This window comes from Manis pentadactyla, chromosome 13 (assembly GCF_030020395.1).
Source record: "Manis pentadactyla isolate mManPen7 chromosome 13, mManPen7.hap1, whole genome shotgun sequence".
Lineage (NCBI taxonomy): Eukaryota > Metazoa > Chordata > Mammalia > Pholidota > Manidae > Manis > Manis pentadactyla.
The window spans coordinates 99,445,589-99,472,645 of NC_080031.1; the positions used below are offsets into that span (position 1 = coordinate 99,445,589).

Consider the following 27,057-nt stretch of genomic DNA (forward strand, 5'->3'; position numbering starts at 1 on the left):
GCCCATGTCCTTGATTAACAAGACTCCTTCAGGCATAGCATCTGATTGTAATTCATCAAACATGAGAAAAAAGGGAGACTTCTGGAAAATAACTCAACACTAGAAAGAGGTTTTAAAGACGTCACCATACATCACAGGGCATCTTGCTAAGGATGAAAGCAGGAATATGAAAAGTATCAGTTCCTGGTATTATTGAGCCACTGAAAAAATTGTATCTTAAGATTTACTAGACATGTTTTGTAAGCCAATTCTGGTTGAAGTTTTGCTTCTTAGAGCTGAAACCAACCTTAATATAGTACCCCTGGTTCTCATGCTAGATAGAACTCTAGACTGTCTTAACATTCCAAGTAGAAGATGGGGTGTAAGAAAAAAAAGCTCAGAATCAGACTTTTCCTTGGCGATCATGCTTATTTCATTATATTAGCCTTCCAAATCTTGAATTTATACTTTTAGCCAGTGTTAAAAAATCCTCATTTCACTTGAGTGATTCTAGGTCAGGGAACTGAGAAGTATAATTCATGTTTTATTTCTAAGTCCCAGAGCCTCACCCCTCACAAACAAGAGATCAAGATGCTTTTCGTATTTATTTTTTTAAAAAATCCAGAGTGGATCAAAAAGAACAATCATTAAGGATACAGGAACGAGACACAGACCAAAAAGCAGCTAGAAGAGTATGCCTTTGGGAGAAGTTAGGGAGCCTTATTACCTTCCTTTTAAAGTGGTACCTAACACAGCTAGCTTAGTTTTCCACTGATCTGGCTCCCCCTGCCCTACCTCCCCATGTGGCACAGCTGGCCTGACTTGCCAGGCCTCCGTAGAAGAATCCCGCGTACACACCAGGCTGATACAGCAGTACTCAGCCAATTATAAAGATCTCTTTGTCTGGTCTCATTCCAGGTTTATGGCTGACTACCTTCACTGTTGTGTGAGATGGTTTCACGCCTTGAAAATATGGCTACTTCAGCACAAACGATCAATGAATTATCTTCTCCCCTTTTACATGCAGCTGAAAAATAAAGACAGGCTAGGGACAGAACACTGTGAACTTTGTACTGTTGGAATTATTACTCATTAATGATCATTAGCTAACAGTCACTATTTTATATACTAAGGTAATTATGTATAGAATACTGCAAAAACACAGTAAAAGTCTGAAGTTTGCTCATTTCTGCTCAGGAAATCCCTTTACTCCCAAGCATCATAGTATGTTGTCCTTTCAGCTCCAAAGTTTATTGCTATTACTGTTTCTCTTCCTTTTGATCTTCCTTTTGTTCCCCAGTGCCAGAACTTCCAGAGCCTTCTCGCTCAGATGCCATCTGTTAGGAAAACATTTGAGAGCCACTTTAATGGCTGACAGTTTGTTCTTGTATGAACTAAAACATGAAGGAGCTCTATCTTGCCTATTGCACTCCCCTTCCCCACTTGTATGTTATGTTTCCTTATTCCTTCCCTTTGACTTCATCCTCCCTCCCAAAGTAGAGTCAAGGAGGCAGAAGGGATATTTCCAATTCTAATACTCGCAATTCTATATATGCAGAGAGCCACCAATGACAGTAATCAAGAGCAGTTTTATCAAGATCAAAATACTCATTAAGCAAACCCCCTCCAGCCCTTGTACCTTTTTGTATGCCATTTCGAAGAGCTTCAATGATGCTTGCTGAAGGGAAGAGGCTGCTTGCCTTATGTTCTCTCCTGTTTCACTATCTTTTCGAGCCAGGAGCTCCCTCATTTTGGAAATCTCTTCTTTTAGCTTGTTGCACTTCAAAACAAAAATCAAACCCTTTTTGTTTTCTTTTTAAAACTCAAGTACACCTAGCAGTGATAGAAACATTTTTTCAAAACTAAATTCCTATTGAGATCCACACAGAAAAAGTGAACTTCAATTTCATGGACATTGGTGACAATGCCTCCCAACTTCTTGAGCTGTTGTAATAGAGGGCTCACCTCATCAACAGGCAACTGGTCCTTGAATTCTTCCATCTTGGTTTCTGTGTCATGAATGATTCCTTCAGCCATATTAACTGCTTCAACTCGTTCCTAAGAGAAATGAGAAATTTCGTATAAAGATTTCCTAATTAACCAGTTGGCCCAATATTCTCACTAAGCAAGACAACTAACTGCTACATACAGTTACAGAGAAAAAACAGTCAAGAAGGGGAAATCCCTGTGGTCTGAGGTAGTCTGGGATGTAGAGATTTTGGCTATAACATGAGAATTTTGATAGGGGAGACTGAAAATAAGGCATTCTAGACATACGAACAAAGAGGGAGGAGAAAGAATGAGGGTCAAGAAAAGATCAATGACCCATGTCCGAACGCTCACTTTTACCACCCAGCTGAGAAGCAGACAGTAATCACCTTCTTTCGCCGGTCTTCTTCAGCATACTTCTCTGCATTTTTAACCATATTTTCAATATCATCTTTGCTCAATCCACCAGACGACTGGATCACAACTATAGTGAAAAGAAGGCATCTCATTACTTCCCAGGTAAAATATATAAGAAAAAGAATAGTCCTGTTTAGAAGAGCCAGTCTTGATGTGAATTAGAAGAGGAATTCCCTGTTGTCTATAAGCAAAAAGAAAACAAGGGTGTGGAAATATACCAAGACTAATTACTCTGCCTGCTTACCAGAATTTCAAAAATTCATAGGCTCAGTGCTTGCTCACTCTTAGGAATAAATATCACACCTGTTAATATAAATCTGGCAACTGAGGAGAAACGGGACGATAAGGACTCATCCTCGCCCTGATGCTGGAGGAGAAAAGACATGCACAACCTAGAAGGTCTAGTTTCCAAAAAAGAAGGCCTCCAAATTCTCTCATCTCACTTTAACAGTCTGATAAATAAGAGCACTTACTCTGCTGCTCACGTCCAGTACCCTTATCTTTGGCAGAAACATGTACAATCCCATTGGCATCAATGTCAAATGTAACTTCAATCTGAGGGACTCCACGAGGGGCTGGGGGAATTCCAATCTAAAATAAATAAATACTGAGTAAGCTCCTCTCTCCAAGAATTCCAGTGTTCTACCTCCAAACCTACATGGTCTTCTGGGGAATGAGTCACTTGGTTGGTTCCTGTGAGGAGTGACACCTTCACTCAATTAAATGTACAAGTTCATATTCACCACTACCTGAAATAAACAGGGTTCGTACCAGTCAAGGTTGACTAGAATAAGTAACCGTAATGGCCGAATGTACCTGGGAACACAATGAATGATAGCAGACCTATCATTGTTCAACTCACTAAGAACAAGCGATGCTGACTCAAAGCCAGTAATATGTCTTTTAAGCTAACTATCAGGAATTTCTCTAGATTAGCACTGTTTATGAATACTTCCTCGGCTCTTACATTTTCAAACTTCTTGATGAAGTTCCTAAGGCACAAGGAACAAGCAAGGCTTTGAGATAAAAACCGAAGCCATGGGTGTCCAGCCTGTGTCTGCCCTAAGTTATAAGATAACACAGATTTTATGCCTATGTGTTTAATATTTTAGTGTAATACTATTAGGGTTAGGGTAGTCTACAGTAAAATGAAAAGAGGAGCACAATATTCAGGATTCCTGATACCCACCAAGGTAAACTGTCCAAGAAGTTTGTTGTCTCCAGCCATCTCTCTCTCACCCTGACACACTTTTATCTCCACTTGAGTCTGACCATCAGCAGCTGTAGAAAACACCTAGGGAGAAGGAAATGTACTGGGCTGGCAGTCTGATGAAGCTGCTCCCCTTACACAAAGTGTTAAGCCAAATAAAGACATTCACAGCCCAACATTGCAGGAGTCCTAATGTGCACTGTGCTCAGAACAAAGGCTTATGTCTTTGCAGGGAACAAGAGTAGGATTAGCACAGCAAAAGGGCATACAATAGATAGTGTTTCAGCTAAGCAAATGCACACTGTACAAAGATGCAACATTAGCACAGAAGGCCTTGGGAGGAGCTAAAAAATGAGATGTTGAAACATGCTCATCTGGGGAAATGGGTCAAATACAGGACATGTGTTTTTGTACTTGGTCACAGGAAATCACCATCTTCTTCAGAATGATGTGCTGGCAATACACCACTGCACATATATGGCAATAGCCATAGTTTTTCAGGAAAACATCAAAACTGGGAGAGCCAGGAAATAATTCTTTATCTAAAACCAAGCCATTGTCCCAAAAGCCCTGCTTGGTATCTCAGGAACCCCATCATCCATCTGTAAGACAAGCATACTCCCCTAATTTTGGCCAGCCCATTCTTTTTATTGTCTTTGGTAACAGAAGAGTTCAGGGAATTTAGTCCCAGATGATAAGGCTCCTTTTGGCAAGTCATTTTAATCCTATGAAGGACAGACTATCAATGCCTTCCCTACAATCACCACCATGGGATGACAGGTAGAGAGAATTTTTCCAGGAACAAAAAAGAAGAGCACAAAAGACAAGATTATTACCACCCACATTCAACTAGTATGGACTGCAAAACAAAAAGGAGGTTTTCTAGGAAAAGCTCACAGAAGCGTCTGTAATTGCATCCCCCCAAAAAGAGCTAGTATTTCTGCGACAATGCAGGGAAAGGTGGCTCTTACCTGGCTTTTCTTGGTTGGAATAGTAGTGTTTCTGTTAATAAGTTTGGTAAAGACACCTCCCAGAGTCTCAATACCCAGAGACAGGGGAGTGACATCCAGGAGCAGCACATCTGTGACATCACCAGCCAACACACCTCCCTGAATGGCAGCTCCGATGGCCACAGCCTCATCGGGATTGACAGCTTTACTTGGGGCACGGCCAAAGAGATCCTGCACGGTCTGCTGAACCTGCAGAGAAAAGAACCTGTCACTCACTACTCAGGGCAACTGCTCAAAAAGGGGAGTGGGCACATGTGTGTCCCAGCAAATCTCAGGACAGGCCGCTTCAGATCCAAGAACGTTTACTCAAATTACTATTTCATTGTTGAGTAGGTAACACTCAGCTACTTTACTCACAAGTATCTCATTCATAGCCTTTTTAAATTTGGGAAGAATTTGCCTAAGTCTCGTTATCTCGTTTTCCCATACAACACATTAAATCACAAACATAGGGTGCAAGGCAAAGGGACTTAGAAACGGTACAGTGGAAGTCCTCTTCTCCATATTAACTGAAAACCAACTTAAATGAGGCAATGATAATTCAATGATTCGACACCAGTGGGGCATGTTCTTCCCTCCTGCCTATTTTGTTAGTGCTAGGAAGAAGTGCTATTTGACTAGCCTCGGGGATAATTTGTCAATATAAAGACACCCTCCTGGTCTAAAGCTTCTGTTTTTTCCTCCAGGTTTATTCTGTGCATATTTTCCTAAGCTCACATACTCCAAAGGAAAAATTAAGAAAACATCAAGATCCAGGATAATTTTAGACAAAACAAACAACCCAAGATAGTTCCATTCAAGCTATAAAGTAAAAACTGCATCTTCAACAGGTTCTGTGCTCAGTCATTAGTTTTCCACACACCTTTTCAGAATGATGTGTTGATGAATAAAATGCATCACTGCACCAATCTTTGTTGGAGATGCAGTTAGAAATCCCAAAAGCTATGCTGCAAAGACACATCTGAACCAAGGTTTTAACGTACTGCTGACCTCAAATTTTCATTTCTGAAAATTCTGCAAGAGTGAAGTTCACGATCCTCCTTGCTACCACCCAAGAGATAATTGAAAGGAATACTTCAGTGAGGGCACAAATTCACATCCCCCTTTCAGGTCACCAGAGCAGAAAAAACACATATTCATGTCCCCACACAACATAAACCCTTTGTCTCAAGAAAATATGTCAGGCTCTCCCTGTTTTCCATGCCAAGCATTCCATGTGTCCATACCTTGGGCATCCTAGTCATTCCACCAACGAGAATCACTTCTCCTATGTCACTCTTGCTGACTTCTGCATCCTGCATGGCTTTTTGGCATGGGGCAATAGTCCTCCTGATTAGATCAGTAACAATCCCCTCAAACTGAGCACGGGTCAACTTCATATTCAAATGCTTGGGTCCAGAAGCATCCATTGTAAGATACGGCAAGTTGATGTCAGTCTGCAAAGAAGTGGGGAGACCAATAGTAGTGGTTTCTTTAGTATTTCAAAGTAAGACTTTAAGACAGGAAGACTTTGAAAGCCAAAGGGACAGTTAGACCTACTTTAAGTGAATAGCCACGGAAGACAGTGACTAAGATTCGACCTATTATTTTCCCAGAGATAAACACTAGAATCTGTTGTAATGAACAGAGCAGCAGGAAAAAAAATCCCCTTACAGGACACAAATAGGAAATATCTTGCCATTAGCATTACATTAAGAACCACACTTGTTTTCTTTCATGAAGTTTAAGAAAATTCCATGCACAGAAAAAAAAATGTTAAAGGAATGCTCTGAACCAAATTATCTGTCACCAAGCAAGTGCTTTCTAAGTTTCAGGGAGATGGGAAAAAAACTACAACAGAAATACTAAAAAGAACTACAAGGACTGACTTTACTGCTATCACGTCCATGGAGAGCAGCTAACATTGCTATAGTCATACTGTGTAATATCCAGTATTTAATAAACCCCAGATCCTAATAAGGCATGAATTAAGAATATTTAGACCAACAAAATTAATTACTAAACACCCTGAAACAGGTGTCCCAGGTGTGGATTCTCAGGGACAGAATTACCTTATGCCTTCCTGCTAACTTCACATCCAAGCAAGCCAGCAGGAAATAAAGACTGAGGGTAGCAAATCCTTAACCCCTTTCTTTAGGTAAAGAACTCTGGACATTTAAATGCTTATTACTAAACTTAACACACCTTCTGCAGGAAGTGATATTAGGTATTGCTTTAAAGAACAAAGTTGATATTCCCTTCTTTCTTAGCAAAATATTAATTGATAAATAGAATTATTGACATCCACTGCAATCCAACAGAACTGCCTATGATACTGGAAACACTCCATTACCTGTGCTTTTCAATTCAGCAGTCATTTAGGCACCTAAGCTAAGCTCTTGAAATATGGCTAGTCCAATGAAGAACAGAATTTTTAATTTTTACTTAATTTTAAAGACCTACAAGTGGCTACTGAATTAGTACAGTTCTATACGCTATAAGTCAATGACAGTCTGGAAAACATCAGGCCTTTCTCAGTCCTCTGAACAATGCATTACAGTCTTATCCCTCCTCTCACTCAAATTCAAGCCTCTCTCAGTACCACGTTCCAGTCCACGTCCGTTCCTCTCTCACCATCAGCTGTGCCACAGCAGTAGCCTCTCAACCATTTCATGCATCCACTCAGGCTGGCTGATGCCACAGGACCCCTACCCACCACAAACAAACCTCCACTCCACTTCAGCTGGAGTGCTTCTCATAAACTCAAATCTGACCGTATTACTGAACCGAACTTAAAAGTTTTCAGTGGTTTATACTCAATTTCAGGATAAGCACCAAATCCCAAACCTGTGAAGCCTGTAGCCTCATGTTGCATGCTCCACCTGCCTGGCTGCACTTCAGCCACACTGGCCCTTTCTCAGGTCTTCACCCCAGAACCTCTTATTTGACTCTATCTTTTCCTGATCAAGTCATCTTTGTCCAACACCTCCAGGTTCCTCTATTATCATTCTAAATCTAACTCTCCTTTTTTACATCAATAGCTTACTATTTTGACACATTCTCCTAAGCATGTTCTGTGTATTAATACAACTTAGTAGTTGTATTATTACAACTTTCAGTTAACATTTTTACTGAAAGACACAAAAAAAGAGGAAAATAGCACTATCATTCTCATTTTATAGATAAAATCTTGTCCAAGGTCACATAGCCAGTAAGGGATGAAACAGGACTTCAACCCAACAGTCTGCCTGCAGAGCCACTGTTAACCTCCACATTACATTACTTCTGGTTTGACATTTATTAATGTCTACCTTCCCAAACCACCCTGCCGACTTTATGTGGGTTTATACTTCTGGGAATTTATCTCACAAATCTGCAACCATGCACACACAAAAACATTAATGTAAGAGGCTGCTCGACACTCCCTGTTATAACACCTTGTTATAAAAGCAAATTGCTGGAAAACAATCTAAATGCCTATCGATAGGATATAGCCACACTAAAACCAACCAACCTCTCCCTCCAAAACCACTCGTATCAAACTCCTGGGAGGGATTATAAGGTATCCTCTGGCAGTGTCATGTATTTCAGCCCCCATTTTAATCTCCTGTTGCAAAAGTCTGCTGCTCTGTATGATAGCAGGGGCAAGGCAACATCATCATCATGATGACTGTACAATGTGACAAACAAACAAAAACCCAGGTTTGACTGAAGAGTTAATTACCTATTACTTTCCCAGTGTGGGTGATCAAACAAAGCAATCATAGGCTCTGCTTTCCTGCTATTATCCAACGAACAGGAAACAGATCTCCTACCTTCCATCTTTCAAGTCTCTGACCTGGTCCTAACATGCCTTCTACAATTCTGTCCTTAGCGGTTAAGGCAAAGAGAAGCTTCACCTCTCAGAACCAGAGCAACACAGATTTTAAACAGATGTTGAACAAATCTGATGCCCAGAGGTAAACTTACACAGATGTAGATACCCCCAGCCTGTAGCTGTGTTTCATATCTCACTTTCTAGATTGGTGATTCAAACAATTAAATGAGAGACAATAAGAGACTCACAAAATGGTGTCTGAAGTTAAGTGAAAACAGCAGTTTTGAGGGTCTCCTAGCATTCTCAGGCTAGGAATCCTAATTTTGCATACTGCTAGTCTGGATTTTAAAACTATCTGTAAGGCATATCAGTGTATCCAGTGCCATTCAGGCTTTGATATAATCATTATTTAGTTCCAGTGTATGTAACCTCTGATCTGGATAGTTACCAAATTACAGCTCATGTTTCCAAAGAAAAAAAACAACACAGAACTGTTCCTTTACTCATGCAAAAGCTTTTCCCACCAGCGAGAAAACTGTAAAAAAGATTACACACACATCAAGCCAATCAGAACATGCTATTCAAATAAACTTAGGCTGGGAAAAACCCATCAAGACTGCTGGGGTTTTTGCCCCCGCTTCACCTGCACAGATGAGGAGAGTTCACACTTGGCCTTCTCGGCAGCTTCCCGAACCCTCTGCAGGGCCATGTTGTCTTTGGTCAGATCAACCCCCGTCTACAAGGTAAAAATGCAATACTAGTCTTAGTGAGGTAATGAATACTATTTAAATTGCAACAATAAGGAGTTAATAACACAAAACAAAGCCAAGCCTTTATCAACAAGCATGAATTACTTATTGCCCTTTAAGATCTGTAGGGAAAAGAAAACCTATACTGAAAAAGCTGTCTGTGCCTAGAGTCAAAGGGATCAAATCAGCAGTCTCAGTTCATTCCAGCTCAAAGAAGGAGTTGCCAAAATTCTTTTTCCCTGCCGTACACAGAGTGCCACCATATACTTTTAATCTGCTTATTCCCAACCAACGGCACACATACCAGAAGAGTCCAGCCCACCCACGAAACTGAAACGTAATTATTTAAGTGCTCTATTCAATGCTCTATTAAGGGCAAAAAACTGTAAACAAAGCAAATAGCCATTTGAACAATCAATTCTCACTATTCCAATGTCTACATATTAACCACACTGGTAACCAACCTCTCTTTTGAACTCCTTCACAATGTGTTGTAACAAGGCCTGGTCAAAGTCTTCACCACCTAAGAAAGTGTCTCCATTGGTGGACTTCACCTCAAATACTCCTTTCTGAATTTCCAGGATAGAAATATCAAAAGTTCCACCACCTAAATCATATACAGCAATGCTGTAAAGAAAAAGGCAGCCTTAAGGAACAAAATGTATCACAAGGGTATAAATTTCAATAACCGAACGAGCATAAACTTGGCTATTATCTCCCAGGGTTAATAATTGTTAAAATTTGACAACTGCCTAAATAACATGTGTGTAAACATGTGGCTGTAATGGCTACATGGAAAAAACACATCTACTTGAAATAAATCCAATTCTTAGAAGCAAAATTGATAGTATTCAACTACTTTTATGGATACTTGCCAATATGCAAAATACCAAGGGGGAAAAAATGACCATAGCCCTGTACTTAAAAAAAAAAAAAAAGTAAACTAATGAAAAACATAGACCACGTAGCCTTGTATAAGGTGAAGGCAGCACATTTTTAGTCTAAGTACAAGACCTGATCACCGAGAAATCAAGATGGTAATTCAGCGTAAGTCTCATGGCTCCATGAACAGAAGTCTCACGCATCTAGGTGGAGTTTACTACACAAACTTACATCTTGTCTTCTGATTTGTCTAGGCCATAGGCCAGAGCAGCAGCTGTGGGTTCATTAATCACCCGAAGCACATTTAGTCCAGATATCTGGCCAGCATCCTTAGTGGCCTGAAGAAAAAGAAAAAAAGCATTTTCCACCCTTGTGTCCTAAGTCCCACTAACCTGCCAAGTAAGAATACCAACTGAACTCACCTGTCTCTGAGAGTCATTGAAATAAGCTGGGACTGTGATCACAGCATTTTTTGCTGTATGCCCCAAATAATTTTCTGGAAAAGAATTGAAGAAAGACATTCATGAGATTCTATCAGAAAAATAGGTAACAGGATCACTAATGTTGCCTAATAACCCGTGTAATCTTCTTGGAGCCATAACAACACTCACCAGTTTTTCAGCATGTGACCTAACATGTAGAGACCTTGTAGGAAAACAAAGACACTGACTGAAAACCCAAGATCTCACCTTTAACATTTTAGTGAGGAAGGTTCACCAGTTCAGTGACCTACTTTTATAATTGTAACAGCCACTAATCTCTTCAAATGGCAAGTTTTAAGTTTTACTTAACAGAGTCCAAAGATTAATGTGTAGTCTTTTGGCTTTAAGATAGAACACTATTCCCCCAATAGACCACCACCACAAGTCACCATTAGGAAAAGCTGGAAAATAAATTCAATCTGCAGGTAACGTATGGAGAATAACAAAGTTTTGCCATTCCTATATTTTCAATATAAGAGCCATGACAGACTCATCCGAGGAGCAGTGGGGTATGGAAGCTAAGCAATCTCAGATGTATCACCCAGCTCTTCACAAACTTTCCCAGATGTGAACTGAACCTGCTCACCTGCAGTCTCTTTCATTTTCATCAACACAAACGCTCCAATCTGACTTGGAGAATAGAGTTTTCCATGAGCTTCAACCCAGGCATCACCATTGGAGGCACGGACAATTTTAAAGGGAACATTTTTACTGAAAGACACAAAAATTGTATTTGAGAAAACATGCCAGTGCAACCTACCACAAGGTTATCCCACACCGGAATGTCCATCATCCATCCCAAGAGATCCCTGGCCAACAAATAACCACCTGTTATTTATTTAATGAAAACTTTGAGAAAACAATCACTAACATACAAAAACATTCTGATGAAACCTGAACATTCTTTACTTCCCACTAAACAAAAGATTATGCAGCTGCTTTGGAAAAATGATTACCAAGTTAGCATATAACCAAGTAATTTCATTACTAGGTACCTATCTACACAGAGAAATGAAAACGTTATGTCCACACAAAAACCTATGCACATTCATGGCAGCAATAGTCATAATATGCCAAAAAATGCAATGTAAATGCCCATTAACTAACAAAATTTAGTATACATTCACAAAATGGAATATATTTGGCCATAAAAAGGAATAAAAGTACTGATACATGCTAATGACATGGACAAACAGGAAATATATCCAATTAGCACATGATGGAACCCATGCCATTATTTGCCTTATGAGTTTAACAGCAATTCATATGGTACATGAGTAGCCAAATCTTTATATCATTATGTCAATACATAACAAAGAGCTAATCTGTGAAAGCCAAAGTGAATTTTTCTGAAAGAGATACTCTTTTGGCAGGGACAGGGCTTGACGCTGGGGACAACACATAAAATTACTAAGGTAAGGTGCTCCAGGGATCCTGCTGACAAGATTCTTCTGTGTGGCTTTTGCAAATACCTATAGTTTTGCTATTACTCACATGTCCTTCTGTACTTCAGGGTCATCATATCGCCGGCCAATGAGACGCTTGGTGGCATAGAATGTGTTGTTTGGGTTGGTGACAGCCTGTCGTTTGGCTGGCATACCAACAAGTCGCTCACCATCTGCTGTGAAGGCCACAACTGAAGGGGTAGTTCTGGCACCTTCAGCGTTTTCTAGCACCTAAAATTTCCAAAGACAGAAAATGAGGTTCCAGTAACCATCAGTGTCTTTGTAACTATCATTTAAGATACCATACAGGTGTCAAATCACAAAATAAATGCTCAAGAACAGTACCAATTAATGGGCATGCTTTTCTGCTCAGTAAATGCTGATATAGTTAAGCCCTCACTATTGGAGACATTTAAAGTATCTTTAGTTTTTCACTTTGAAACCACAGAAAAAAATGGGATAAATACAAATCAAATCCTTCATACTCAATATTGGGACAAAGTAATCTTTCCTTTCATATGGAGAATTACATGTACTTCTGAATTCTTTTGTGTTGGGTACAAGTTTGAGACTTACTAATAAAAATTGTTAAGTAATTCAAGAATCCCAGCTGCTCTAAATCTTAAGAACTCAGTGGGAATAAAGGTTTCATAAAGGAGGCTTCAGGAAGAACAGCCTGTACTATAGCAGGAAGCTCCTAAGAACAAGCTTTATTTAAGATGCAGCCCACATGTGGAGCTATACTTGCTTCTAGGAGGCTACTTCACATCCTACCTTTGTGCAACTGTCTTACAAAAATTACTTCTGGTTTCAGAAGTAATCAACTGTGCAAGTCATCCTAACGGTTCCTAATGGTTAATTAAGTTCAATCCATTCCGTTATCAGCACCATGCAATAAAGTACAAAGGTTCACCTCACAAGATTCTTAAGAATTTGAAGGCAGCTTACAAAATGTCTTGTATCTAAGCCAAAGAACGTGGAATTCTGGATTGGGCGCTACCTACCACTAATGATCCAGAGCTTCCAATCATGCTCACCTTTGCTTGTTTACCTTCCATAACTGCCACACAGGAGTTGGTGGTACCCAAATCAATACCAACAACTGCTCCCTTGATTGCTTCTGATCTGTAAGACATTTAAAACAATGCCATGGGCATTGTTATCTTAATAGTAGTCTGCATAACACTTGCAGGAATTCATAAAAAAATATTTGCTATCATGGGAATAGCAGTATGTTACATAACTTATAAATTTATATATGTCACACTTTTTTCTGAGAATAATCATAGATTTATAGAGACCACTGCTCTGGGGTTTAATACTATCTTTGAAAGGAAATAAAGTTAACTTACGCATAGTCCCGCCGTGAAACAATTCTAAAAGCCTCATGACTAAGGCCATTCCAGCCATCCTAAAAAAAGAAAGAAAAATTGCACCTGCCATCAATTCATATATGAAAACGTGGGCTTGTTCCGATTATTCTTCAGAAGAACACATGCAAGTTTGAGGCTTTCATTCTGTTAAACGGAGTGGTCATCATACATACAGTATAATATATACTGAAACAGTCGGTAAGTGTACTATGCATCAATGGGCATACTGGTACTGAAACAGCAAAGTATGAATTTTCCAAACACGTCAAATAAAACGAAGTAGCTATAAAATTACCTTGAATTGTATTTCTCAGCCATGGCTCTATTTAATTCTGAACCAAATATTTACGGGGGGAGGGGGTCTGTTCTGTCCACTGTAGAATATGTAGCAGCATCCTAGGATTCTACCACTAGAAGCCAGTTTCAAGATTCCCCAAATTATCTGCCGACAATGCCAAACGTGGGGCAGTGGGGACGCGGGCAAAACTGCCCCTGCTTGAGAATCACCGTATTATAAGATACTATTCAAGATACCTCCCAATTTCATTGTCAGAAGCCGCGCACACCTAAGCCTCACAGTATGTGTGTATTGGAGGTACAAATTTAAGTTATCCAGAGCCATTTTCCCTGACTTTGCCCCAAAGTTGCTTTAGGCTATATAATTAGTAATCTTGTGGTGGAGTCAAAGTTCATAAAAAATTTCAGGGGTGGGCTCCAACCAGGATCAAAGACCTAACCTCAAACCACTTCCAACCCTTCCTTTAACCCCACGTTGGGCGCACACACAATCTGTTCTCCAAAGATGCCTGTTTTAGGTCTCACACGATAATGGTTGCAATTACTCCAGTATTTTTCCCTGATCTGCTTATTTTTTCTGAAATAAGAGAGGAGGACAATCTTACACCAAACATTCTGAGGGACTAACTAGACAAATGTTCCTAAGCAAGAGAAGGGAGCTTATTTATTTACTAAGATGCTTTTCTTCCTTAGTTTCATCATATCGGGGTCTTAGCACACTGTAGAGAGAGGAAGGACGCTGGTCCTTCCACTCGTAGGTGAAAATTAAGAACTAGAATAGCGGTACCCTCCCAACTAGAATTGCGCCTCTCGCCCCCAAGGCCAAACCTGTCCAATCAGCCACAAAATGCACTAGGAGGACTACTATCCTCTACTTCGTGAAATAAGGCTCTTAAGCTCGCGAGAGGTGTGACTCAGCAGGGCCCCAGACACGGAGGAAAAACCCTGAATTAGGCGTTGAAACGGCAGAGGTCATTTCTGGAAGCCTGTTACCTTCCTTCCCTACCGATCTCTCCCTAAGGATTCTGACCCCGAAGGACTCTGAGCCCGAAGGGCGCAGCCTGGAGCACTGAGGCCCAAGGCCGTGAGCCCCTCGGGGAAGGTCCGGCAGTTCCTTACCTGGGGGCGAACGGTCGTGGGGCCCCGGGAGGCTGCGGAACCGACGAGACGGGTTACGACGGCTCGGCTGGCGCTTATCATGGCGGTTAGATGGTGGAAGTACAAGGCAGCAAACAGGCGTTCCGACAGGCGGGAGATGCGCAGCGCAGCGATGGTAGCCCTTCTGGAAACCTCCAACCACGTGGGGTGGGGGGCGGAGCTGGTCGCGGCAGCCTGGAGGCCCGCTCTTCCGCTGAAGCACTACCTGCGCTGCCTGATCCAAGAATACTTAATTTCCGCTCCCGGAGTGAGGGCATACGGCTATTACATTCCAAAGCATGATGCTTGGAAAAAGCGTGTCCTTCCTGTCTGGCTGCAGCAGGTCTGGGCTCAGTGAGAGGTTTTGGGGCTAAGAGGGGTATAAAGGCAGTACCTTGGACAGACCCGGTCCTCGGAGACAGGAAAGACTCAAGGTCGCACGGGATAAATTGCGAACCGATTGCAGGCTCCTTGCGTCAGTTGCGTGAGGGGAGGGGCCTGTTGCGCCCGCGCAGTTGTCCTCTCTTTCAAGCGCCTGGAGCGCATGTGCGCAGGGTGTGGCGAAAACGGGGCTGGAGTCTAACTACAGTACTCATTGGATGCCCCGACTCACGTGAGTTTGGCCCGCGTGTCTCACTAGGCGAGCCCAGGCGCGTGCATTCTCTGCTCCGGTTGTCGTTTTCACGGTTCCCGCTTCTTGGCGTGGGGAGGCGCCATTTTATCCTGTGCTTTTGTTCAGTGTACATCTCGGGCTCAGAACCTTTGTTGCTCCGCTTTGTCCTTTGTTCGTTTTTGGCTACCTGTTGCTATTGCAGTAAATTAAATGCAGCTGGGTAAATTCATGTCGTTTTACCACAGGGATCTCTAGTTTCGAACTAGTAGAGCAGCCTTTCGTTCACACACCGCTTTGGGTTGTGTGAATTATCATGCAAAAAATAATGTCCGATAAAGAAAATGTGGTACATATACACAATGGAGTATTATTCAGCCATAAGAAGAAAACATCCATTTGCAACAACATGGATGGAGATAGAGGGATAAGCCTGAAAGGAAGGGAGTGACACACAGCAGCAATTCACTGGAGAATTCCGCTTTATTAGGGAAGGTGCTGGGTAATATAGGAAGGGGCATGGGGCGATTGTGGTGTTACTTCTACGGGGCTGGTGGCTATTGGCTAGGTGCTGGGATTAGGGGGGCGAGGGGTGATTGGGCTTCAGGTGGCGCGGCGGGAACCGAGGACCCAGAAGAGAAGCAGGAAGTTCGCCATCTTATGGGTGGGGGCCCTTCATTCCCCCCTTTCTCCTCTATGGGGTTGTGGATGTTGCTTTCTCTCTGTTTCCTGCTGAACGGGGGCGGAGAAGGGAGTGAGGGCTTGAGGACTGGGAGGAAAGGGTTGATAGGACTCCCCACAGTAAGGACAAGTAGATGTGGGCTTCTTCAGGTTGGAAATCAATGAAGGTTCCTTGTAACCATAGGTCGAGGACTTGTTGATTCTAATGATGCCAAGAGGATATGGGTGCCAGAAGCCAGGCGTCTGCGGCCATTGTTTCCAGGAACAGTTTCCAGCGGAGAGAGGGGTCCATCTCAGCGTGTGGTGGGGAGGTCACATGAGGGTGAGGGATCTTCTGTGGCTAAAAGCTGGTAGTTCCTGAGTAAAAGCTGGTTGAAAGTTTGATTAGAGATTTTACCAATTTGGGATTTGATAAACTTTACAAGGCAAGAAGAGAGAGGCAAGGAGAATGATTATTATAGGGCCTGCAATGGGCCAAAGCCAGGTAAGGAAGGGGTTTGTTAGTATTGAAGAGAACGGGTTGGAGCAGTAATAATGTGGGTACCGGGAGTTACCCATGTAGTGAATGGCGCAAGACCAGTAGGGACATCCCGGTAGGTGTCTGGCCATCGCCTGCAACAGGCTTGTTTTTGGTCATAGAGGAAGCAGAGGTAGGGAGAATAAAGGTAGCTGCTAGTGAACACTTCGGTGGAGGGAGGAAAGCGGAGGTATAAAGGCTCGGAGCAGCCTTTCAGAGGGCAGTCTGATGTGGCAATGAGGGCAGTAATTTTTGTTTGATGCTGTGTGTAAGTCTGTCTGACTTTGAATCGCCATACAAAGGAGGCTGGGGTGGCGGGGAAGACAATAGGAATGAGGAAAAAAAGCGAGAGAGAGCGAGGGAGCAGTAAAGGAGGAAAAAGTCATGATTCGGGTATGGATGGCAAAGGGGGTGAACGGGATTTTGGAGGAAAGAGGACAGTAAGGTCAGGAGTCTGGAGGGAGGGAGAGTCTGTAAACTTTTGTAGGTTAAGAGATCCTTTAGGTGATGTGGGGACAGAATGGTAAGGGGCGCCCCGAATGTCAGTTTATGAGCTTCCTTCTGCAAGAGCTGTCCAGCGGCTAATGCCCGTAGGCAGGGGGCCCATCCCCAAACTGTGGGGTCTAATTGCTTGGAAAGATAAGCTACTGGGGCAAAGGATGGGCCATAATGTTGTCCTAGGACTCCTAGAGCTTGACTGGACCTCTCATGAATGTATAATGAGAAGGGCTTCGACAAATCAGGAAGATGGAGAGCTGGGGCTTCCACAAGGGCTCGACGGAGCTTAATGAAGGAGTGTCGGGGTGAGGAGGATAATGGTTCTTCAGGGGGGCCCTTGCTGAGGTCATATAGGGGTCTTGCCAACAGGGAGAAGTTAGGGATCCATGCTCTAAAATAGCCAGCCAGGCCTAGAAAGGAAAGGATTTCTGTCTTGGTTTTGGGAATGGGCAGGTCAGAGAGGAGCCGTTTTCTGTCTAAGGTAATAGACTTTCTTTGCTGAGACAGAAGGAATCCGAGGTAAGTGACAGAAGGGGAAGAGATTTGAGCTTTGACAGGGGATACCCGGTAACCTCTGGAAGCTAGAAGGTTAAGTAGGGAGGCAGTGTCAAGTTGAGACTGTTCCCACGAGGGACTGCAGAGTAGAAGATCGTCCACGTATTGTAATAAGGTGGACTCAGAGTGATCATGATGAAACTGTTTGAGGTCCTGAGCTAGGACATGTCCAAAAATATGGGGACTATCTCGGAAGCCTTGTGGCAAAATTGTCCAAGTGAGTTGTTCAGAATGTCTTGTGTATGGGTCCGTCCAGGTGAAGGCGAAAAAATCTTGGAAGGAGGGGTCCAGAGGGATAGAAAAAAATGCGTCCTTGAGATCTAGGACTGAGAAGTGGGAGGCCGAGGCAGGGATCTGCAATAAAAGGGTGTATGGATTTGGGACTAAGGGATGGATAGGGACGATAGCCATGTTGATGAGGCGAAGGTCTTGGACGAGGCGGAAAGATCCGTTGGTTTTTTTAACAGCTAATATGGGGGTATTAAACGGGGAGTGAGTGGGTCTGAGGTAATTTTTGTTTAAAAGATCTTGAATGATGGGTTGGAGGCCTATGAGGGCTGAAGTAGTTAGGGGGTATTGGGCCTGACAGATATACTGAGAGGGGTCACGTAATTTGATAGATGCAGGAGGACATAGAGCCACGGAGGGGCTTGTAATGTCCCAAACTCTGGGATTTACAGGGTGTATGAGGGTGGAACTGGAGCTTTCATTGGGTAGAGGGGGGTCGTCGGCTATGAGGGCCATCAGAAAGTGAGTACTGGGGGCTGTGGGAGTGGATATAGTTATGGAAACATGGAGGAGAGAAAGGATGTCCCGTCCTAGTAAGGGGATGGGACACTGGGGCATAACCAGGAAGGAGTGGGAGAAAGGTATGGGATTGTCCTGGATTGTGCATAAAAGGGGGGGGTTTAATGGGAAAATCTGCTTACCTCCTACCCTGACTATAGGAGTAATGGCAGGCGTGGTAGGGCCCCGGTATTCCCGCAAGACTGAGAAGGTGGCTCCTGTATCTAGGAAGAAGGAGATGGGGTGACCGTCTACTATTAAAGTGACCCTGGGCTCCTGTTTGGTGATGGAAATGGTTGGGCGAGAAGCCCCTGGGCCCCATCAATCTTCTTCTGCCAGCCCCACTACGGCGGGCTTAGGATGGAGGTTGCTTGTCCAGCCTCCCCTTCGGGTGGTTGGGCACTCAGACCCCCAGTGGCCCTTTTTGTGGCATCTGGGGCATGGGGTGGTAGGAGATCTGGGGGAGGGGCATGCCCTTGACCAATGTCCTTCTTTTCCGCACTTGAAACAAGCTCCTGGGGGGGGCTTGTTTGTAAAGGGGCGCCCAGGTTGTGGTTTTATCAGCTGGGCCAACATTTGAAAATTGGCCTGATCAGCCTTTTGTTTACGGTGTTCTTTCTCCTCCTCCTGGTTATGGAAGACTTCAAAGGCCACTGTTAGGATCTCAGTCTGCGGGTTAGGGGGGCCCTGTTCTAACTTTTTGAGTTTAGCTTTAATGTCAGGGTAGCTTTGAGCCAGGAAGTATGTCATAAGGACGTGTCTTCCGTCAGGCGTTTCTGGGTCCAGGCTGGTAACTGTAATAGGGCTTGAGGGAGTCTGTCTAAGAACTCGGAGGGAGTCTCCTCCCTCCTTTGAATTATGTCTTGGAGCTTTTGAAAATTGACTACGAGCTGCGTTTTTTAGACCTGCTATTAAGCAGCAGGCGAAGATATCTCGAGAGCGGAGACCCACTGCGGTGGGGGACTGAAGGGTTCTGGCTCAGTCTGTGGGGGAGAAACAGGTGATGGGGGCAAAGACGGAGGAGGCTCATGGGACTTAGTGGGGGGCTGAAAGGCTCAGGCTTGATCTGCAGGGGGGTGAGGTGGGGGAGGAGATGGTGGGGGAGGAAGGGGGAGGGGCTGTGGTAGGAGAGGAGGGGGAGGGGAGTGGGCGGGAGGCTTCTGCGGGGGAGACGGCTTGCAGGCTGGGAGAACTTGGGGGGAGGCGGGGGGAGGAGGAGGCGGAAAGCTTCGGTATAGGGAATCTCCTTCCATTTTTTCAGGCGCTGGCAGTAGTTAAGGAGATCGCGAGTGATGTTAGGATCAAGAGCTCCCCCTGCGGGCCGTTGGTTGTGATTGTCTAGGGGGTGTGTCGGCCAATCTTGGGAGCAGTATTTGTGGAGAAGTTTTGGTTTTATATCAGGCTTCAGGGAGAGGGTGGCTAGATGCTTGAGCAGGCATTCAAGAGGTGAGCTTCCAGGGAGGGATGAGGGGGCTCCCATGGCTAAAGGACAGAGGAGGAGACACACAGGGGAAGACGAACGGAGACCCTCGGACTGGGAGCAGACGGCAAGGAGACAAAGGGTGTCCCCGGTGATCCCTGGTGGTCTGCGGAAACTCGTATACGAGTCGGTTTCTTAGGAAGTGTGGGTCGTCACCCAGGCTTCTCTAAGAAGGCAGAGTGCCGGAGTCATGAGTACCTAGTACTAGGAATTTTCGGCAGAAGGAACGGAAGGAGGGGTGGGGGGAAGGGAGCGTTCTCATCCGCAAAGGAGTCACTTCGTTTATGGCTGTTGGAGGAGGGGCCTGGGGGTCTGTTGCAGCCGTGAAGGCCTAAGGCAGGGAGAGTTCCCTCCTCGTCCCCGAGCATCAGGGCCTTGCCGGACGATCACGGTCAATGGCGCTGCGATAGCTCGGGGAAGAGTGGCCCACTCCAGGGGAAAACTTACCCAAAGGCCAGAGAGGAGTGGTGAGTGTGAGGAGCCAGTGCCAGAAAAAGAGGACGAGGGCAAGGTGCTGCTGGTGTCGGGGGAAGACGGGGCCCAGTTGGGGTGTCCCGTCTCCCAGGTTTCGGCACCAATGAAAGGAAGGGAGCGACACACAGCAGCAATTCACCGGAGAATTCCGCTTTATTAGGGAAAGGTGCTGGGTTATATAGGAAGGGGCATGGGGTGATTGTGGTGTTACTTCTACGGGGCTGGTGGCTATTGGCTAGGTGCTGGGATTGGGAAGGGGGCGAGGGGTGATTAGGCTTCAGGTGGCGCCGGGGGGAACTGAGGACCCGGAAGAGAAGCAGGAGGATCGCCATCTTATGGGTGGGGGCCCTTCAAAGCCAGGCGGAAAAAGACAAGTATCAAATGATTTCACTCATCTATGGAGTATAAGAACAAAGAAAAAAACTGAAGGAACAGCAGCAGACTCACAGAACCCAAGGATGGACTAACAGTTACCAAAGGGAAAGGCGCTGGGGAGGATGGGTGGGAAGGGAGGATAAGGGGAATAAAAAGGATTAACAGACACAATGTAGGGTGTGGGGGGCATGGGGAGGGCTGTACAACAGAGAAGACAAGTAGTGACTCTATAGCATCTTACTATGCTGATGTACAGTGACTAATGGATTATGTGGGGGGTCTTGACGATGGGGGAGTCTAATAAACATAATGTTGCTCATGTTAATTGTAGATTAATGATACCAAAATAAAAAAACAAAAAAACTCCCCAAAAACAATATCCGAGCTCAGGCTCTTTCCCGCCCCCTGGATTGGGGCCTCACTGAGGCCCATCTCGAACCTGAAACTGCTTGTTAGGGACAGAGGCCGTGGGTTCAGTAACAATGTCGGTGGCCTTTGCGCTGTGACCAGTTTAAGAATTTTAAGAAAATTCATTTGAGTCAGCAAGTGTGTACTGGAATGCCTACCATGTGTCACTGTTTTAGTGGGTATACAATAAAAGTAAAAATGAAATCTGAATTCACTGAGAGAGTAAGATTGAGCTTGATTGTCAAGATGCAGTTTGTCTTTAAAATCTTAAAGTCCTATTAAAAGGTAGTCCACCTTTGAGTGATCACTTTGCAGTTGTGAAGGAAACATCGGAGGCAGTTTGGGAGAGAAAAAAGATAAATGGAGAGTTTACATTGCAAGGAATGGAAGTGGAAGTAAGAAAATAAGTCAAATATAACATTAATTATAGATTATACAGATTGTAAAAAAAAGAAACAACTCCCCACTCTAAGTATGAGCTGTTGTCATCCTCACTAGTCTATGTAACTAACACTTCCATTGATGTTTTTCAAATTCCCTCAGAAATAGATGTTCCATCATAGTTATAATCTGTTTGTAGAGATTTATATCCTAAAACAATATACTGATGCAAAAAAAATAGAGAAAAATGACAATATTAAACATTGAAGCTATACAGAAATGGACAATTTTACATCCTTATGTTGTATGTGACGGGGAGGAGGGCGAGTGGAACAATTGGAGTTAACTATTCTCATCACTTCCCTCTTCAGTTGCTTCTCTTAAGAGCTTTTTTTTTTTTTGGTTCATTTGGTTGCATACAGTTAAAGTCCACAAAGTGTTCATCAAAAGTGTTAACTATCTAATCTCAGACAAAAGTGTCTTGAGACCATGATTCTGTAGGTACCAGTATGATGGACGTTCCTGGTGATTTCCCGCAGAGCTTGGCAAATATTCCTGATGGCCACAAGGGGGACATGGCGGCTCTAGATAGTGAAAGCAGGAGCCTGAGAAGGGGGCTGAATTCTGTTTGCCACCGTGAAGGACTGGCTTCTGGACTGCTTTGCAATTTAGCATGGCCAACAGCCCGAAGGCTTGAAGAAACAAGCCTGAGTGTAAAAATAAATTGGGTGCAGATGAATAAGAGTTGATGGTTAGATCCACAGCCAGGTGGTATAATTCTTCACCATACACCACAGTGCTTTTCATTTCGTGTCACACTGGAAAGGATTTGGTACATAATTTGCATGTGGGTAAATGTTTTCCAGACAAAACAGGCAGCTGTCCATTACCTGTGCATGCTGTCTTTTAAATTATAGCTGGCATGATTGTTCTTTTAGTATACTTGAAGGCAGGAAAGTAGTTTCAGTTTTTAAGTATTTAACTCCCAGCCATTAATAGGAATTGTCATTAGATAGTAATCACTAATAGTTCTAACAACTAACTGTTACTAGAAATGTTACTTAATGAATATAAACACAAGCAACTTTTTTCTGAACACATCTCCTCGGGCAAGGGAAACAAAATAAAAAATGAATGAATGGGACTACATCATGCTAAAAAGCTTCTGTACAGCAAAGGACACTATCAGCAGAACAAAAAGGCATCCTACAGTATGGGAGAATATATTTGTAAATGACATATCCAACAAGGGTTAACATCCAAAATATATAAAGAACTCACACGCCTTAACACCCAAAAAGCAAATAACCCTGTTGAAAAATGGGTGGGGGATATGAACAGACACTTCTCCAAAGAAGAAATTCAGATGGCCAACAGGCACATGAAAGGATGCTCCACATCGTTAATTATCAGGGAAATGCAAATTAAAACCACAATGAGATATCACCTCACACCAGTAAGGATGGCTACCATCCAGAAGACAAACAACAACAAATGTTGGTGAGGTTGTGGAGAAAGGGGAACCCTCCTACACTGCTGGTGGGAATGTAAACTAGTTCAACCATTGTGGAAAGCAGTATGGAGTTTCCTCAAAAAGCTCAAAATAGAAATACCATTTGACCCAGGAATTCCACTTCTAGGAATTTACCCTAAGAATGCAGCAGCCCAGTTTGAAAAAGACAGATGCACCCCTATGTTTATTGCAGCACTATTTACAATAGCCAAGAAATGGAAGCAACCCAAGTGTCCATCAGTAGATGAATGGATAAAGAAGAGGTGGTACATATACACAATGGAATACTATTCAGCCATAAGAAGAAAACAAATCCTACCATTTGCAACAACATGGATGGAGCCAGAGGGTATTATGCTCAGTGAAATAAGCCAGGTGGAGAAAGACAAGTACCAAATGATTTCACTCATCTGTGGAGTATAAGAACAAAGAAAAAACTGAAGGAACAAAACAGCAGCAGACTCACAGAACCCAAGAATGGACTAACAGTTGCCAAAGGGAAAGGGACTAGGGGTGGGGGGTGGGAAGGGAGGGAGAAGGGGAATAAGGGCATTATGATTAGCACACGTAATGTAGCAGGGGGGCACGGGGAAGGCAGTAAAGCACAGAGAAGACAAGTAGTGACTCTATAGCATCTTACTACGCTGATGAACAGTGGCTGTAATGGGGTTTGTGGTGGGGACTTGATAATGGGGGGAATCTAGTAACCACAATGTTGCTCATGTAATTGTATATTAATGATACCCCACCAAAAAATGTTACTTAAGTGCCATATACTGCCCTACATGCATTATATACATTATCTAATGGAATGTTCACAACAATGGTTTCTAGTAAATACATTGGTATTCTCATTTTGCAGATGTGGAAACAGAGGCTTAGAATGGTTAAAGTATGGGTCATTGAATGGTAAAGAGAGAATTTGAAGCCAGGCAGTCTGACTCCAGAACCTGTGCTAACCAGTAGGCTCTGCTGCCTTATAACCAAACTGTGTCTGATCTTTTATCTCCATATGTACAGAAGATGAGTCTTATAATACTGGCCTTATCCATTGTTAACATCAGTTATTTTAGGCTGCAGAATAAAGTTAGAAATACTTAAACATTTTTTTAAATCTAGTTTTGCTTCTAGGACAACTATAAAGAAAGTTCAATCTGTAATATAACTCATAGGATCAAGTTTATATTTTTAAAGCCAAATCTCTTTAAACTGGTGACTCAGATGACATTTTATTCAGTCTCCCCGAAGATGAATATCATGCTGAGGCACCTTTCATCTTCATGAAATAAAAATGTGGCATACTGTAGGGATTTGTCACTTTTGTTCTCCTTGGAATATTTTCATGTACCTGCAGCAGATTTCAGGAGACAGTTCCTACTTTTCTGTTTTAACATTAGCTACACTATACTGGAATATATTACACAGTGTCACGCCACTCAAAACTGATTCAACAGAGCTTGCACCAGTGAAGCGTAGGAAGTATTATGTCAGGCAATGTCTCTGTCCCCAGGGGTGGTGACAATTAGCAGGTTTCATTTTATGCTGAATGCCTGGTAACCCACTAACCAGCCCCCTTTCCAATAGAAAGGAAACATAGAGGATGACCCTGAAAGAAAAGTAAGACAGCAATAAATCAAAATAAGATGTCACTTTTATTAGATAGGACATTTACATTCCAGTGATAATGCAGTCTCTCATTGCCCAGAGTAAAAAATCAATTAACCTTGCTCTGGATTTTCATTCAGGTCTGTAACACAGTTGGTTATTGGATAGGTCAAGGACCTCTGTATAAAGTCCTACTTGGGGAAGGGGTAGGGCTGACAAAAGCAGAAATTTGCTCTTCATAAAGACCCATTTAACGGTTTATTCTTAGGGATGTAGAAGCATCTTCTGAATTTTTTAGTTTAAAGGGCCAGAATTTTAATGTGTTTTGATCGGCATGGTATACTGAAAGGAACCCTGAACTAGGAGTTGAGTCTAAACTTGGGTTCTAGAAACACAGAAAAGATCTTAGATACCATTTAAAGTCTAACTTTTAATCGATGAGGAACAGAATAAGTGAGTTGCTCAAGTCATACAGACAGTATTAGCTTCTGCTCTGCAGCCTCCTTTTTTCTTAGTATGCTTTTTAGAAATCACCCACATGATTTTGGATTACATGTTCAGTCAGTACAGAACCTTTTTCAAATGTCTACAGACAAATCTGGATCATGGACTGTCTCCTATTTCATCATCACTCCTTAAAGTACATGATTAGTGAAATTATGTCAGCTGTCTTTTCATTGTGCCTGGATTGAGCATGCCCAATGAAAACATGCTCTTTCTATGTGAGGGGCTGTTGGTTTCTAAGGCTCCTCACCCTTGTTCCCCAATCATCAGGACCTGAAGTGCTCAGGTTTCCTTAGGTGATAAGGATTCAACTGAAGGCCAGTTGGGGAAGTACAGGCATTGTACCATTGAGCCAGAGTTCTGGAAGAGCATGGAAGGTGGCTCCTCCTCCTTCGGCAGGCCCCAGCAGGACCAGGCTGTTGCGGCCAGTTACTGGTCTTCCCCTCATAAATGGGCTTCTCACGTTCCTGTCTGCACTGACTCTGCCCTTTCCATAGCTCAGCTGCGTTATATCTGCTTCTCTAATTCTTCTGTTACAGTAGTTCTCCAACTTCAGTGGGCATCACACTGGGAAGCTCTTTAAGCATCCCACTCCTACTAAAGATCCAGATCCCCTAGGCCTGAGGTGGGTCAAGGAATCTGCATTTTTAACAAGTTCCACAGGGGATTCTGATGGGGCTGGGGTGGAGATTAAGTACCACTACTTAGAAATACCCCCACCAGCATGTGTCTTCTGCTCTCCAAACTTTCTTATTACACATCCCTATTGGAAAAATATTTGAGCACACTCCTCCATTATGTATATATTTATTTATAAACTACATATATGTATAGAGTACTATTATTAAACATATGCAAAAATAGAAAGTAAAAATGGAAAAGAAAAGAACAAATATAAAGACATTTGACTATTTCCTTCCCATATCCCGGTGTATGCTGGGAGCTCCTTGCACCACCCTGCTACCTTTCTGTGTGGCTTGAACTACACCATCCATATGGAGTGCCTTTACTGGACAGAATAAAAGCACAGAAAAGTGCCAAGCTGTCTCAAGGGTCACTGGGTCAGCTCACAGGCCTTTGGTGTAGGTGCCAATTCCCTGTTTTATTCGACTAGTGGTTGCGAGTGGGGGTGGTGACTGTGTGTGTGTGACATGATGTGAAGCAAACTGGTTTACCAGGAAGAGCCCTGTGACCCCTTCTTCAGCAGGGAGGGGGAATCTGTGAGCACAATGGTGCCATGGTCTCACGAACACCCGTCTTCCACCACAGAAGGATGAACTGTTTCTAAGCCTGGCAAAGTGCAAAGGCAGCTCCACAGAGGCTGTGGGTGATGCCACCCGGTGTGTGCTCACCACAGCTTTGCATGGCTTCTCAGGAGGAGGACTGTCGCCCTGGGCTGTTGTGCCAGGATATATGTGTTTGTGTGTGTGTGTGTAGTGCTTGCCCACTTTTCTCTTGCTCCATTTGTAGCACACCTCCCTGGCCTGCGCTGGGAGGTCGCTCGCAGGATTGAAAGCAGCCAACAAGACACCAGCACCAAGAGCCCCAGAGAGCAGCGGTGTGAGCGGCCAAGTGTGTGAAGGTAGCTCAGTGAAAAGGAGTAACTGAGTGCGTAAACCCAAGTGCACTTCTTCTTTCTACTCTGCTCTTAGACGTTCTCCCAGTGGCCAAAGAGGCTTCCTTTTCCCTGATACTTAATTTGTGGTCCTTTGATTGCTTTTTCCCTAAGGCACCGTTTTGTGAGGGAAGCACGTCTCCATGAGTTAGAGCAACCACACTGGGACAAGCAGGCAGAAGGCATGATCAGAGCCCACGGTCAGAACTGGACAAATCCTAGGTGCATTTTAAAAATCAAGTGACAATAATTCATTATTAGAGTGGGAAGTGGGTTCCCCATATTTCTT

The 27,057-nt window shown here is 43.4% G+C and overlaps 1 protein-coding gene, 1 long non-coding RNA gene and 1 other non-coding gene across 3 annotated transcripts in view; 1 reads left to right on the plus strand and 2 right to left on the minus strand.

Moving 5' to 3' along the window:
* Nucleotides 1-570: 570 nt before the first annotated feature.
* Nucleotides 571-14,941, minus strand: HSPA9 (heat shock protein family A (Hsp70) member 9). The gene is made up of 17 exons (XM_036897134.2): nucleotides 14,749-14,941; nucleotides 13,312-13,370; nucleotides 12,997-13,084; nucleotides 12,009-12,190; nucleotides 11,101-11,225; nucleotides 10,455-10,528; nucleotides 10,264-10,370; nucleotides 9,615-9,777; nucleotides 9,045-9,137; nucleotides 5,832-6,041; nucleotides 4,567-4,794; nucleotides 3,575-3,679; nucleotides 2,859-2,976; nucleotides 2,358-2,452; nucleotides 1,945-2,037; nucleotides 1,619-1,759; nucleotides 571-1,316 (listed from the first exon to the last, which is right to left on the minus strand). Exons 1-17 carry the CDS (start codon nucleotides 14,827-14,829, stop codon nucleotides 1,239-1,241), a joined length of 2,040 nt encoding a protein of 679 aa, XP_036753029.2. The 5' UTR covers nucleotides 14,830-14,941; the 3' UTR covers nucleotides 571-1,238.
* LOC118919055 (small nucleolar RNA SNORD63) lies at nucleotides 5,440-5,510 on the minus strand. Its single transcript, XR_005027357.1, has one exon. It is a non-coding gene; the product is annotated as a small nucleolar RNA SNORD63 (small nucleolar RNA).
* A 136-nt stretch (nucleotides 14,942-15,077) lies between the features above and the next one.
* Nucleotides 15,078-27,057, plus strand: part of LOC118918381 (uncharacterized) — a 74,669-nt gene continuing 62,689 nt past the window's right edge. The window contains exon 1 of the long non-coding RNA XR_005027127.2: nucleotides 15,078-15,379. This is a non-coding gene — a long non-coding RNA (uncharacterized LOC118918381). The remainder of the gene's footprint in view (nucleotides 15,380-27,057) is intronic.

Coding starts and splice junctions, on each gene's coding strand:
- HSPA9 (XM_036897134.2), bottom strand. CDS start 14,829: ATGATAAGCGCCAGCCGAGCCGTCGTAACCCGTCTCGTCGGTTCCGCA. Junction 10,529..11,100: donor GAAAATGAAAGAGACTGCAG/GTGAGCAGGTTC, acceptor ATTCTTTTCCAG/AAAATTATTTGGGGCATACA. Junction 6,042..9,044: donor AACTCTCCTCATCTGTGCAG/GTGAAGCGGGGG, acceptor ACTTCTTTGCAG/ACTGACATCAACTTGCCGTA.